This window comes from Motacilla alba, chromosome 9, assembly GCF_015832195.1.
Source record: "Motacilla alba alba isolate MOTALB_02 chromosome 9, Motacilla_alba_V1.0_pri, whole genome shotgun sequence".
NCBI lineage: Eukaryota > Metazoa > Chordata > Aves > Passeriformes > Motacillidae > Motacilla > Motacilla alba.
In genome coordinates, this window is record NC_052024.1 from 19,786,797 (window position 1) to 19,802,479 (window position 15,683).

The 15,683-nt window shown below is 37.0% G+C and overlaps 1 protein-coding gene across 13 annotated transcripts in view; it reads right to left on the reverse strand.

Annotated features, from left to right (window-relative positions):
• The window catches only part of NAALADL2 (N-acetylated alpha-linked acidic dipeptidase like 2), a 409,871-nt gene that overhangs the window by 71,728 nt on the left and 322,460 nt on the right, over positions 1 to 15,683 (reverse strand). For all 13 annotated transcript variants that reach the window (XR_005257965.1, XM_038145641.1, XM_038145644.1 and 10 more), the window contains one exon: positions 7,443 to 7,589. Coding sequence is in view for 12 of the 13 variants with exons in the window: in XM_038145641.1 (XP_038001569.1) it covers positions 7,443 to 7,589 (147 nt within the window). In the remaining variant the exon portion in view is untranslated. The remainder of the gene's footprint in view (positions 1 to 7,442; positions 7,590 to 15,683) is intronic.

Here is a 15,683-nt window from a genome sequence, read left to right on the forward strand (position 1 = left end):
AGAAAAGAGAATTCAGCAACATCTGTCCTTAGATAATACATTTTTTCAGTAACTAGATGCTTCAAACAGAAGCAATGAATTGGTGTCTAAACAAATTTTTTCAAATTTTCCCATATCCCATTGATCCTGTTAGCTCCCATCTCTTTCTTCCATTGCCTTCCAAGAATCCTCAGTCAATTCCAAGACTCTTAGGAGCCTCTGAGCGGATCTGCAAGGACAGAGCTCACAGAAACAACATGTACTCATACAGTGTGAATGAATGCTAAAGAAGCTGTGTGATTTTGATACCATAAGACAAGTTTACATAAAGAATTTTCCCCTTCTGGATGCAGTGTGTGATGTTTGGAACATCAAAGCACTAGGATTTGTGAGGGCAGACAGAATTTTTTGGAGCAGAGTAATGTATCCAAACTGATGAGGATGTCATCAGTTTCACTAGCATTAGTGCAATAACAAAGATGCTCTTCCATGAAATTAAGTAGCTAAATATTCATATTATTCAATAAAACAACTCAAGCAATCAATTGAACATCAAATGCATTTTGTCTTGTAAAACACCGAGTCATTAACCTTAACAATTTCACCATGCTCTCACTACCAAATTCAACTCAATTAGCGTCCAAATGAACAGATGGACTAATGAATTAATGAATTATTGGTGAGTACTACACTAACCCCTGACTGAACTGAGGAATTAGAAAACACTAATTTATGCTTGAGACAGAAAAAACACATTGGTCAGGAAAAAAATCAGTCTGAATAAAGAGAAGCACAGTTATTATAAAGCCAGCATAATCCCTGAGTCAGAAAGGCAGCTGTGGTTTGGACCCTCAGGTAGTCCCAGGCAACCTGCTGGGGATTCCTGGAACAATTCCTTGTTACACACTGGCAGCTCACTGCTTGTCCAGAAACACAAATGAAACCTCTCTCTTCACCTTGACACAGCCAACTCCCACTGCCACACCTTGCTGCCCTTGAAGTTCTACAACACAGTTAATAAACTCTCTCAGCAGCAGCATCAAACTCTCCAGAGGCAGCTCAGAAAAGGGAATCCTGGGTTCCCAAGCAACCATCCTGAGGCTGATACACATTTGCTCCTTTGCAAAGACTTTCTGGTATACCAAGCACACCGGTACTTTGATTCTTTCATACAGGCATGAAATATCTCCAGTAACTCCCCATGGGCAACTACCAGCTGTGTTATTTCCTTTAAAAATTTAACATATACCAGGGAGGAAAGAGAAGTAAAACAGGGAATGAGGGGGAGCCATGCAGAGCTGTATTTTCAGATGGAAAAGCTACTAATCAGAGATCATCACAGCAACACACTGCTGTTATGCAAACTCCCTCCTAGACTAGATGCAAGAGGAGAAACAAGGCTTCTGTTTAGGGGTAGGAATCTCCCTGGAATTGCAGACTCAGACAACCAGTGCTAAATCTCTTCCAAGGACCTTCACACAAATGCCACAGGCCCTGAAGTTCTCTGCTGAGCAGCTAAAGCTGACTTAAAGCACATTGGGTCTTTGCATATGGTCTGATCCCTCCAAGAAAATGATGCTGTGATGCTTCTAATGGAATGTCTTGATAAATATACTTGGCTTTGATAAATTAATTGGTACTGGGTGACACTTAATCGAGGAGGACACAAATAATAATGTCAGATAAACAGCAGGACATTTACGAGAAAGGCCTGGTCAGCTGTAGATAATCCAAGCAGTCAGAAATCTCAAGACTGTGTCATGGCTGCCCTAACTCTTTCCTGGCTGGAAAGGGACTGAAGGAGGACACACCAGAAGTAAAGGAGAAAATCATCTGGATATGGAGCAACAATGGATTAATGCTGTGATTCAAGATGGTGAGATAACTGCATCAAGAACATAGAGCTCCAGCACTTCAGGGGAAAAAAAAAGTGGATTGACTTTAAGCATTGGAACTGTTTGAGCAGTGATTACATGACTGATACAAAACCAGCTGAAAATAAAGAATACCACAGGTCAGACTAAGGTTTGCTTTCAAGGTGCACACACAGGTACAAGGTTGTATTTGTGGAGATGAAATCGTACCACAGACTTTGTTTCTTTCCACAAAGCCATGTTGATTATACATACAGATGCATTTAAAAATGAAATGTGTTTGGGGTTCAAACAGCAGCTTCCTTCTCACTCAGGAACAGAAACAAGGGAGATGCACTGAACAGCACTCCAAGCTGCCTGAGCCCTCTCTCTACACCAACATCAGCACATCAAAGAGACAAAAGCAGCTTGCAACATGAGAGTTATTTTTCTGTAAACTACACCCTAAGTTCTCTCCATCAAGGACAGCTCCTCTGTTTCTTTTCTCATAACAAAGAAATCTTGGAAAGCTTTTGAGTTCTTTTGAGAGAAGTGCATGATGTGTCAGTCTAAGCATGTAAACACTGAAATCAAGAAACTGCAGTAAGTTTCCCCAAAGAGTGATAAAAAGGAAGAAAAGAGGGCAGGACAGGGTGGGAGGGAGGATGCAGAGGCTGATGGTAACACCCACTGAGAAGCCACATTCACTGAAGAGTCAAGATTTAGTGCCCTCTGTTTTACACCAGTGTAGGTGAAAATCACTTCTAAGGGCCCTAATGAAAGTTGAAAGTTACCTTCAGAAAGTTATGCATATTTCAACAGAAATAAAAATCATTATGCATTCTCTCTAAAGAGGATACAATCTCAAACTGTCAAAATTCTAAACTCTTCTACATATATTACATACAAATGCCTTCTATAAAGAAACCTCTTTTCATTTTTCTACTAAATTAGCTTAGTGGTCCATGGTAATACACTACCTTGGTTTAGCCTGTGAATAATGTGACAGGTAATTTTTATACTTCTTGCCTGTACTTAAGTTTGAGTGAAGATATGGAAAACAACTTTTATGATCTAGGTGTAAAAGTAAATGTTCTGTGAGTCCTGCATACCCAAACGTGGACATCTACTATGAAATGTTTCATGATGATTATGTGTCCATCAATAAATGTTAAAAAAAATAATAAAAAGAGCAAGTTAGTAAGTTGTTGGGTATTTTAATAATGTGCATGTGCAGCAGTTTTTTTCCCCAAACAAAGTAATAATGCTAATGTTGATGTAAACTACTACATTATCACAGAGGGGATTTAAGATTCTGTTTTATCAGACAGGACTCATTCTGTAACAGGATGCACTGAAAAGGATGAATAATATGCAGATAACATGGGAAATCATCCAACTATAATTTAAAAAAAATGTATTTCTCATGAAACTGTTGACTGAAATGACACAGAAATGGATGGTAACAGTCAATTAGTTTCCATCTTGAAAAAAGCTCAAAGTACTCCTGTATCAGCTGAAGCTTGGAACTCAAAATGCTGAACAGTTCAATGATGTTTGAGGTACAATGCTGGAGAGAAAGTCAAATCTCTGACTGAAAAAATGGAAAACCCAGTTTATATTTTGTCTACTACCCAAACATTAGGCAGCCACAGCAAGGCTCTTTTTCTCAGACTCTGTGCTTACTTGTGCTCCAGGAATTCAGCAGCTATGCTATAAACTGTGCTAGGAAAGAAGTAATTAAAATAAATTAACTTGTAACTAGGGAGTTGGACCTTTTCCCTTCAGGGAAAAGCCCAGTACTACCCAAACACAAATCTTCTAAAAACTACTTTTCCCTGTCCCCTTTCATGGAAGAAAAAAGTCCATCAGAATGTTTAGTCCAGCAGAGCAAACTAGACTTTAGGGTGCTCCATCAAGAGGAAAACTAAACATGGAAAATTACAAAGATGATGCTCATACAAAAAGAAAAACAATGCAATCTTAAGGAACTGAGGGAGAGAAGTATGAGAAACAAGGTGAGCTCTAAGTGATAGGGCAGGCACACAATCCATGTACATCCATTCAAAAATGAGTGGATTCAAAACCATCATGAAGCCAAACAGAAACTGAGTGCACATCCCTGAGGTCATACACCACCATATCCAGTGTTTTCAGAGTTATTAATAATTTACAATCAGGTAACCAAGAGCTGAGCTTCAGTCATGTAAATAAGACTATTTTGTTTACAAAGTTAAAATACCACAGGAGAGGAATTTATATCTAAGACACCAAGCAGAGTTGTGATGAACAGATTCTTTTGTCTGTTATATGCATGTATTTTCTCATTATGGAGGACATGTATGTGTTATACCATTTTTGGGTGTGAAAACAGACTGTTATACAAACAAGACTAATATTTTCAAGAGCACAGAAATAGTCCACAAATGGGAAAAAAAATCAGAATGTACTCACCTGTGCCATGTAGTTATTTCTGACCTACCAATGCTCATACAATGGAGTAATTTGACTGATATCCAGCTTTTATGCAGCACAGAGAGTGGGTAAGACAAGTCTTTGACTTAACAGCTCTCTTAGTTTATGTTACTCTTCCTTGTTGATATAAAGGTAACTGAATATGTTCCTAACACTATTCTCTGCTGAGGTGAGGACTAATAGACTAATCATGGCTTTCAGTAGCAGAGAAACTCTGATTAGAAATCAACAGTTAGGTCTCTCTCTGGAGACTCTACATAGTCACTTGGATGCACTCTAATCATTCTCTTGAATAGCATAACTCATACTGAAAGCAAAATAATCAGCAGTGTTAGGAAAATCTGATCAGCTTGTCTCCTAACATATTACTAATCAGAATGTGACCCTCATGTGATGGAAAACCCAGCACAGCAGAGGTAAGGAGGTGAGGAAGGCTTTCTTCAGCAACTGCAAGAGAATCCTTGGAAACTGCGGCAATATTATGATCTTTTTCCACTTGAGAAATTCTTCCAAGTTTACTTTGAGACTAAAATGCTGCATATTTTCTGCTGGTGAATAAATGAGCTGCATTTCACCCATTGCACTTCTACAGCAGTGGCTGAATTCTCAGAATGCGCTTTACTGGCTCACAGACCCGACCACGGGCATTCGCCAGGCAGATTTAACCTCCCCGAGGCTGTGGTTCACTGTATTACGTAATTCCAAGCCAGACAGTTTTACTTACTCTTTTGCCCTGAATGTTTCCTCTTACAACTTTTATTTCCTCGTATTTACTCCTCAGGTTCCTGTCAATGGAAGGTTTTTATAACCCTCTCTCTGCACACTGGCATCGCTCCGACTGGGTAAGAAATGCATTTCTAAAGCTGACCTGGAGCTGCTGCTCTGGAGGAAGAACACAAGCACAGGTCTTGGGCTTTTTAACTCCAAACCAGTTTTTTCCAGCTGTGGAACAGCATCAGTTTTACCTGACACTGCACGCTGGCTGACAGGTGGGTAAAATAAACAAGTGATGTATATTCCAAAGGAAGAGTCATTGCTGAGTAGGTCACAGCAGTGAGAGGGAGAGAAGAGGAAACCCACCTGGCAAAATGATAACCCATAAAAGTACATCAGAACAGTCCATTTCTGAACCCGTTCGCCCAAATCTTGTTTTGCAACGAAGCTGACAAAGCTGAGGCATAGTTAAAAAAAGCTGGATGGAAACAAACAAGCAAAAATCCCTCTCTGCAAACCAACAGATTTTTATCAGCCCCTAACCTGCCTAACAGAAATTCCTACAATGTTTATTAATATGGCTGTCAACACAGAGTAATTTATCTGCCTTATAACATCTGTCAATAAACAGAATCCACAATAAACAATGGCAATAAACAGTAAAGGATAAACAGATTGCGTGTTTGATAGAACATAGGAGAGACAATGAGCTTATTTTCTGGAGGACTGTTAACAACCTGTACAATAAGTAACAAAGATATAGCAAATAATCCAAATTTAGTCATTCTGTGTGACTTCACTTTTAGGGAAAAATTCCATCCTCTTGCCAAGAGAAATTTACACAATGTGCCAAGTGGATTTATTTCTCACATAAAACAGATCTCATGGGGTCAAGGTCTTCTACAGTCTGAGAAGTGCAGTACGTCTACTTCCAGACTGCAGATTACACTTAAAAAGTTTATTTCTAGGAAATGAATTTTCAAGAAGGACAAAAGCTGAATTTTTAACAAAGAACCAAATTTAGAGTGTCATGTTTAAGCAAATATAGAAATACTGTCTTTTATGATTTTAATTATATTGATGAGTCATTCTGAGAGACAAAAATGCCCATTTACAAGGTTAACTGAACATGAAGAATAACTTTGGATTAAAGTAGACAATAGCCAAAGGAACCTTCAGTGTTCATATTGTAAATGTTGCTGGGAAATAGTCACAATTTTGATATACTGAATTTTGTAGATTTTTTTTCTCATTGTCTGTAGATTGCATATACACAGATCTTGAATGAAAACTATGTGGAATAGCTGCTAAGTGACAACAAAAAATTCCTCTGGACCACAAGCCTTCCATAAACATTGCACACACACATCTTCTGCCTTCAGATTTTCCTTAGAGTCTTTAACCTTGTATTTAAATCTGAAATAGAAAACTTTACCTGATAGGTGCCACGATGTTTAGAAGCAGAAGTCTCCTTATTGATATAAATTCTTGACTTAAGCTATTTTAATCTACACAGCAACACAAGAGCAATGCTCCCTATTGGGCACATCCTTGATTTGTTTTGCATATGTGAAAGAGAAGCATATTAGCTGTGCAGTGTCAGGAAACATTCCAGCTCAGCCCAGCCTCAGCTTTGCTCCTCAAGTTGGAAAGACAGGAGATGAGCACAGTGAAGAGAAGAAAGAAGAGAAATGAGGAGAATATGAAGTCAGTGCATCATTACATTTGCATGAAAACATAAACCTCTTCTCCTGCCCATTGCATCTTGAAATACCTAATGCCTTCCTGATCTTCAGCTCACCAAGTGAGGGTGAGTTTGAGATGTCCAACTGCAAATAACCTACAGTGGTGAAGGCGGAGGAAGGACAAACTCTCCTAACAATTTATTTGTCTCGAATTCCAACCTGAACTCCAAACAGCATAAAATGCCTCTTCTTTCTACCTGCCTTGCAGAGAATGATGGACTGAAAAAAGCCATGGTGTCTGGAAGACTCCAATCAAGCACACAGATCCTTACCACCAATGCTTATCCTAGAGAATCTTATTTTTCTCATGGTATGAAAATGGATATAGAATCCATTTTGAAGATTGTCACATCCTACTGTGCAGTAAAAAAACCCACAACAATACTTGTTTCCTCTTTGTTGAAAACAGTCTCAAAAGTTGGATTAGATAATATGTAGCCTATAAAACTATCAGCAATATTAACATTTTCACCACAACATCCTTCAATGTGTATCTGTTTCTTTGAATACCATATGCCTACAAAACCAGACACTTAGAAGCTCTGTGGTAATCCTCTGTTGACTTAAAAAAATGCACTTTGAGGAGATCAATTTCCACTTCAACACAATATAACCTGAGAAAACATAATTCTATCTTCCTGCTATTTTCAGTTAGTCCATTTTTAGTCACAGCTACCTCTGATGCTCTGATGTCCTCATAGGAAAACTGCGTGGCAGGCACTCCGAGGTGGTTGATGAAATAATCTGAATCTCCCTGTATCTGCACAGAACTCACATTGGATCCTGGACATCTAGCCTTTTCCACACAGTTGAAGCTCTGGCTCTGAAAAAAAACAAACACAAATCAAAGCTCTACTTACTTGTTTGCAATCAGACTCTTGGAAGACTTGTAGCAACATCTCATTTAAACTGCTTTCTTTGGGTTGAAGCAACTTTAACATGGCAGAGAGTGAAGTTTTGCTGCAACATGGCTGAGTCTTCCAGAGGACAAGAAAATTCTTTTCTGAGGTGGCAGGAGAGGCAAGAGAAGAATTAAGGCATATGAAATGTCTCATGCTGGCCAGATTAGACTTGATTAGAAGGCATCATGGTGGTGCCTTTTGGAAGATTTTGAGATCTTTAATGGCTCCTAAGGAATCAGTTTTTATTCAGTTAATAGCATGCTCTGCCACAACAAAAAGCTGAATGGGATTATCATATTCAATCGAAGATATGTCTGTGAAATGCTGGCAATGTAAAGAATTTCCCTCAAAGTAGGGCTTAAGAGAAAAACAGAATTGAAAGGCTAAAGATACCCAGTACACATCTGTGTAAGTAATACACATTTTCTGTGTAGGTTTCTTAAAACAATTCTAGTCAGTGAAATCTTTGTATTTCGTTCACGTAAGTATTTAATGGTGAAATCTTAGCAACAGAACTGTAATAAATATGGAAACTGGAAAATCAAGCCCAGACTGAGTGCCACATACTTGTGTAGCTTTTAAATCTACCAGGTAATTAAACACTTAATAAACAGTAGGCATAAAGGCTTTCAACATCTATTACAGCAAATAAGCTACTCAGGTTTCTTTTCAAGAATATTAGGAAGTTGAAGTACTGGAGATTATTTGCATTTAGCTAACAGTTTATGTAGTATAACATAACTTCCTCACCTCTACCTACAAAATTACAGGCTTTCTAGAAGAACAGCCTAAGATTGGTTCTGCTTTAACACAAAAATACAGCAAATTCTGTATATTAAAGCCTCTGAGGTTATCAGGAAAATTTTAGACAGAGACAAATCTCGGTATTTTCCCATTTCAAAATTAGCATAATTATTGCTTCACAGTTTCATTGCAGTGCTGTGAATAATGCAATTGCATATTACGCAGTTTAAATAAAGGCTGCAGAGTCTCACAGAAAATTATTTTAAAATACCTTCAAGAAATAGCTTCCATTTCATAAGTAATTTTGAAAGGTGGCTGTATTACTCCTTTTTTTAATCTGTTAAACATTTCTGCTCCTGCCATTCTTACATACATTCACAGTTGTTCAAGGCCTGTCCAAAAAGTTCTAACAGAAACAGCAAAAAACCCAAACAACAAATTCATTGGAAAAGGTGTTTTTAATAAGCACGACTGTATCTCTTACAGTCTCTCCCACTCAAACGCACTGCACAGCACACATCCAGGCAAAAAGCCATGGGTGTGATTTTATGCATATATCTGTGTACAAGATCCACTGCTCCTTCCAGCAATTATAAGGCATTTAAGGATCACCCAATGCTCTACACTGCAGCCTAGATCAGACTCTCCTCACTTCACACTGCCCACCACAGCTGGTCAAGTTTCATAAGTGTTGAGTAGCCTGTTCTTCCTTTAGTGTTTAAAGGCTCACTGAATGATGTGAAATTGTGAAATACAGCTTTTGATAGTTAATTCTGAATATCCACCAAATCCCATTTCTACCAGCCTACCCGGAGCTGCAGAGATGCCTTCCTACAGCAACCATGAAATTTAGTTTTTCTTACGCATGAAAGTTTATATATGAAATGTTTACAGCTTTGGTTAAGAGGACTATAAATATGGTGGTTTGGGGGTTTTTATCACCATCCTTGACAGTATAGGATTAATATTTTTATGACAGCAATGTTTAATTCAATAGTACAGCATTTTAAGAGTTTAACTGCTTTATTCCACTTGCACTGTTCTCACACACAAGCCCAACAATAAATATTTAACCCAGCGCCAATATAGGAGAATGCTTTACATGCAAGATGCTGTGCTCTTCCAATCTGTTTTTATTGTAATGCAGACTCTAAACGCCAGCATTCTTCAATTCCTTGGTAACAACTGCAAAGTTCATATAGTGCATTTTGCATTCATTAAACAAATGAAATGTTTCCCCAGACTAATAGACTTAAAGAATAATAATGCTTTACCATTAATAAAACTAATACAATTAATTAAAAAAACACCTTTAAAAACATATCTAGAATAAACTATTAGCAACACACAACTAACTCCCATTGTAGAGCAGCCAAACTGTATTTCTTCAGCTGGTTAGCCTTAGAAGAAAAACACAGACTGGCTGTATTTAGAGCACTCAGCTGCTCAGGCTGGCTCCACCATGTCAGTCAAGCCCTTCCTTCAGACTGGAGGCAAACCAAGCCCCTGGTGAGCCAGGAATCAAGGAGTGCTTGGTGTCAGTGCAGGGATTCACATGCTATTTGTAATTGAATAATTTTATTTCTCTGGAGCTCATTTTGGGTGTTAGCACCATCTTACAGGTTTATGTTACAAATATGAGAAAATGAAGAGTGCCATATGGTCAATCAAATACATTTAATTTGAGTTAATGTTCTAAAATAGATCTGACACATCTGAAGTATAATCAAGTGGGACTTCATTGCAGATCTTATTAGTTAGTTCTGGTTACTACTTTTCTTTACTTGACTCTAGTTTCACTTAAAACATTACCATCTTTTGAAAATGGATTAAAACATCTAAGGAGCTTTTAACAGGGCAAGTAAAGAATGAACAGTTATTCTTACAGTATGTAAGTGATCCCAGCTTCAGAACTACAACAAGGAAGCTTATTCTTTATGAATAATTGATCTCTATTTCTGAGCTGAATCACCACCTGTGTCAGGAACCGGTGCAATTAAGGACCTGAGGTATGAGAGACCATCTAGAGCAAGTAAAATTGTCTAAAGGAAGAGCTGCAGAATTTATTTATTCATCACACACCTTGTAAAAATGCAGAAATCAAGAGATTAACATATTTATTACTGTAAATATGTAAATCAACAAGAACAGGTAGTAAAGGCCAGAGAAGCTGCACAACAAAGGATTCAGGTCTGTGTCTCTCATCTATAAACACCTGCCACACTCTAGCACACAGACCATTAGAGGCAGAAGGCTTGATGATTCTTAAAAAATATTAATAGATGACTGCCAAAGACTATTAAAAAAACCATGGAGTTCCTGGGAATTGCATGAATTCTATGGCAAGCATAGTTCTCTGTTTCTCCCAGCTGATATCAGGTTTGGCTATAAACATCCTGTTCTGCTCTGTCTTTATTGATTGATTATACATATTGCTATTAATGCAAATCAGCTCTTCATGAAGTTATGAGGGAGTTTTAATATAGCATTTTGCCCTACAGACCTCAAAGTGCTTTTCAAACCAACTGAAGGCAAGGTATCTAACATTTCTGTTTTGCCCAATATCATAAAGCAGAACAACTAAACAATAATTAAATGCACAGCATTTCCCCAATTTTGAGCCTTATAAAACTGACATGATTTAAGTATGTGCATAAAAATAATTCTAAATTATATTCATTCATTCTTTCTCTGTGTAGGAAAAGAAAATCTAAATGTGGGGGTGATAATTAATATGCTATAGATGGAGAGTAGTTGTGGTTTAAATAGCCTGAATGTTACACACCACTGATGTGATATATTTGCCTATTTATACAATGTGATCATTTGATTACCTGATTAAAGCTACACCAAGAAATCTTATGAGGTAGAGTGACTAAACCTTGCTGCATTTAATTAATGTTATATTAAGATTGACGTGAATAATTAAAAATGAATAAAATGTTGGTTCCTTACTTCCTTAGCAATTTTTCCTTCCCATTTAGACATATTGTCATTTAAACATGTATAAAGCCTTACTGAAAATATCTAAAATCATAACATTACTTAATGACATTTAAGGGTAACATGAAGACTCTGGTGTAGCCCTGCAAAATCAGTCACAGAAAAGAGAAATTTAAATCTCAGAAATTGCCCCTGGTTTGGGTTCTTCAGGATTACCACAGTGAAGTGAGAGATGTTCCCTGCACACACACATATTCCATTGAGAGGAACTTGCCACCAGGGAAAAACAACTCCCTCAAGAACTGTGTTTATTGAAAGTCATCAGGGACAAGGAATTCAGCACCATCTGAATCCTTCTGATACTTGTGGACACTGCTGGTGATTCTCAAACAAATCACTACAACCGCAGGGATCCCCATTAGGCAACCTAAATTCCCCCACCACCAAAGTGCTCTGTGTTTTCATACACAAAAGCACCACACCTGGAAATTCCAAGAGTAAACAGGTTTTTTTAGGCTGTGCAGGGAGGTAGAACTGCATTTTCACAAGGTAAAAAAACCCTGCCTTTTAGATAAATCTCATGGCTTTAAAATAATCATTCTTTCAAAAAGCCTGCAGGTATTCTGCATGACAGAGAAGGCCTTTTTCACCCAGAGGGGAAGAAGAAACTGAAAATGGTGACAAACACAACACTTTCAAAAGGTCAGGTTAAACCAAGATTACCCAAGACCCAGTTCTGATATTGTATTCAGATTTCTACTGAACCAAGGACAAGTCAGTTTACCTAAGAAACACAACCTGCTGAAAATAAAATTCCAGTTGTACCTTTCAAAATTGTGTGAAGCAATTTTTGCATTTCAATGGTGACTTCCTAAAAAATGGGAAATTACAATACCAGTGGTTATAAATAATGCATGGAGAAATATCTGTGCTTGGAACAAAAAAATTTAAATATTTTGCTGTATGTTATTCTACTTTGCAAAATGGAGTTATTTTTTTTTTATTTAGCTTACAGCTACAAAAACATGAGACAAACTTAATCCTGTAATTCTTGTTCAAGGCTTTGGTTTCTGTTAAGAAGTATTTGCATACTTTTAAATATTTGTCTTATTTTTTTTAAAAAAACCATGACTATCAGTGTAAAGTCTTTTTAATATATGGTACCTCACAGGACTAAATCACATTTTAGATGCAGAAGTTACATCAGACTGGTAGGAAATACAAAAGCAAGGTAGTAAAAAATTATATAGTGTAAATTTAATTTTCTATCCTGCACTTTTTATACATTTAACTTTATCTACTGACAGTCTTTCTCTGATTCCTGGTGCTTGTTACATGATTCTGAATTACATTTATCCTTCCTATAACCAAATTGAAGTCCCATGCCTCATTGAGTCAAATATACCTGTTGCCAACATTCAGCACAAACTGCTAGGAATTTTAATGGCTTTTTAAAGGAAGGTAAAAATCAAGCAAGTATGTTCCCATTTGATAAGAGAATTTCAGAGCAATCAAATATTTAAAGCTGAAATTACATAGCATGAATTCTATAAGTGGCAAGACTGCAATGAGAATGCCATCACAAGTTCCAAGTATCTCAGTACCTTAAAAAATATAGTTATAAAGTTAAAAAAAAATCATTGAGAAACTGTTGCACACACCTTTGGTAGCTGTGTTTCTCCAAAGTATCCATTTACCTCAGAAAATTCTGCATTAGAACTTCTTCTATACTTTTTCAGCAGCACAGGAAAAGGCAAACTCTCCAGAACTTTAAAGAGACTTTAAAGACTGAATTTCCATGACAAAGGCTCAGCCTCACTATTCAGTGAGTTACACTTATTGATGGTACATTTCAGGGAACTGCTTGAAATTGTATTCCATTATGATGGACAACCCAGAGAATACTGTATCAAGAGGGAAGCTGTCTCCACACCCAACACTCAAAACTTCAGATGCTTTTTTCCTTCAGAGCTTATGCATTTTGATCTAATTTTGAATATAAATGATTTTTGACCATTTGTATTTGTAACAGAAGGATGCAGTCAACCTGTTTTTTGATAATGCAAAAATTAAAACTCTCCTGGACTTAATGGTGCTCAAGCTTTTTCTTGCTGTGTTTGTATCACAGCACTTAATGTCAGAAATTAGGCCTCTTTTATTGACTGGATTCTTCCAACTTTTACCTATTTAAACCACAAGGAAGAATCCTTGCCTCTGTACAGCAAAACAATAGCAGTGGGAAAAGGAGAAGAGAAAACCCTAGAGAAGGAAAAGCCATATGGTCAAATGACTTTTTCTTTCTGGTTTCCACGGAAGCTCACTGGAACTTGGTTTCAAGAGCCATGAAATATTAGGGCTTGGGAGAAGAACTTCAACTGCTTGAATAAAATGTGGTTTTAACCAGAGCCTGGTTAAAACATGGATTCTAACATGAATGTGATCTAGTCCAAGGAACTTTGAAAATATTTTAAGCAAAACAAAGTAGCCAGCACTCACCCAAAACTCATCATACATCTAAATGATGGGTTTCTTTGTGCTCTGAAAATTATGGTTATTATCTGAGATCTTTCCAAAACCTAAGCAAGGCATTGAACAGGGATACTGTGATTTCTATGTACTGTCAAGTAGTACAAGACTAAAAACACATTTAAATTTTGTTAAGGGAATGTGGAGTAGTATCAATAAATTTTCAGGGATATGTCACTGTTTCTTCATAGAAAGCAAGGAAATTGAGAAAGGCTGATAATGTATTTTATTTCAGAACTGATTAGCAGAGTTCTACAATACAGACAACTGATAGCTTCTAACTACTGCACAGTATAATCTAAGTAAAGTAACTATAACATTTTATTTCAGATTTCATCCTCCGAATTCTGATCTTTAAAAGTTAATTTTGATGCAATAAAAGTGAACTTTCTGAAACAATGCATACACGGTCTGTAAGGGAGAAATGTTTGCACTGCACAAATTGAGAAAACAAATTGACATATCCTGTAAAGTGCAATCTAAAGCTATTTACTCTGGTAAGGAAGACTAATGAATGCTACATATATATATATATTTCATACTAAATAATACAGCATCTACATGAATTTTCAAAGGTGCAGATTCTAGTCAGCAGTGTGGAAAAAATTTACTTCACAACCCAATATATTTTAATGGGCTAAAGCTATTGAATCCCATAAATATGAGCTCATTTTTTCTCAATATTAAATCTTTCTCTGTGCACTCCACCTGCCACAGTTTGTATCCCTGGCCTCACTGCTATAATTGCATATGCAAATAATTGTATGGATAGAAGTCTCCCTTCTAGTGCTGAATTACCTGTTGAAGGTAGAACACTGAGCCTTTTAAAAGTAATTATACAACAATTATCTAATCAAGACAAGGATGTTGTGTCACAAAGCAGAGGAGCCAGCAGCTCTCTTAAACCTCCTTTTGAAAGAAAACTTAAAGCATTTAAAGTGTTAAAACAGAAGGCTACACAACAGGTTTTGAAATCCCTTTCAATGCTCTGCCAGGAGACAAAGGTTGGAGCTGTATGACCTTTAGCTGCCAAAATAAAGCTTTTTGCAGAACCTCCAAGAAAACTATTTCTTGCATTTTGGCTTTTCCTGACATCTGAGATTATCTGCTGTAGAATTTTCTCTGTTCTATTCACTGAAGTCCCATTCTGTGTGCAATTCAAGACAGGAGTAATCCTATGGGAATTGTGGCTCTTTGACTCATAAATAAAAGTGCATCTCAACTATGTTACTAATTAAAACCTCAGGAATAATTTGGAATATTGGATATTTTCCACACATATTCAACTGGCTTGAAATTGCTTTTGAAATTTCACATTGGGTATCCCAAAAGTCTCCCTTCTAGCTCTGTTTAGTCTTTTTTTTTTATACTAGACAAGACATCACCAGAATCTGCTTGTGGTAAACAGATGAAGAATGAGCAAACCAGGCAAACCCCAGAACAGTTCAAGCTTATGCTTGTGATTATTCAAACTATCACAGTTTTAAATGGATTTGGAACGATTTTCCTCACACCTGGTTTCAAAGAATTCATCAAAGGAATTCTAACTTCTTGCTAATAAATATGCCTAAGTCAAAATTTTAAGATGTTTTTTTTCCTTTTGATGACTGACATTAACCAGGTGAGGCATTTGGGGATTTGTTTTTTTTTTTTTTTAAATCTAGAAGACATGTAAGAGTTCTCCAAGCATGAAAAGGGTCCATGTGGAAAGAGAACTTCCAACCCCAATACATCTCAGCATGAGCAGGAATTCCAGACTCTTCACTGCACCCACTGCGGCTCAGGTCAATATTTTCACCTCA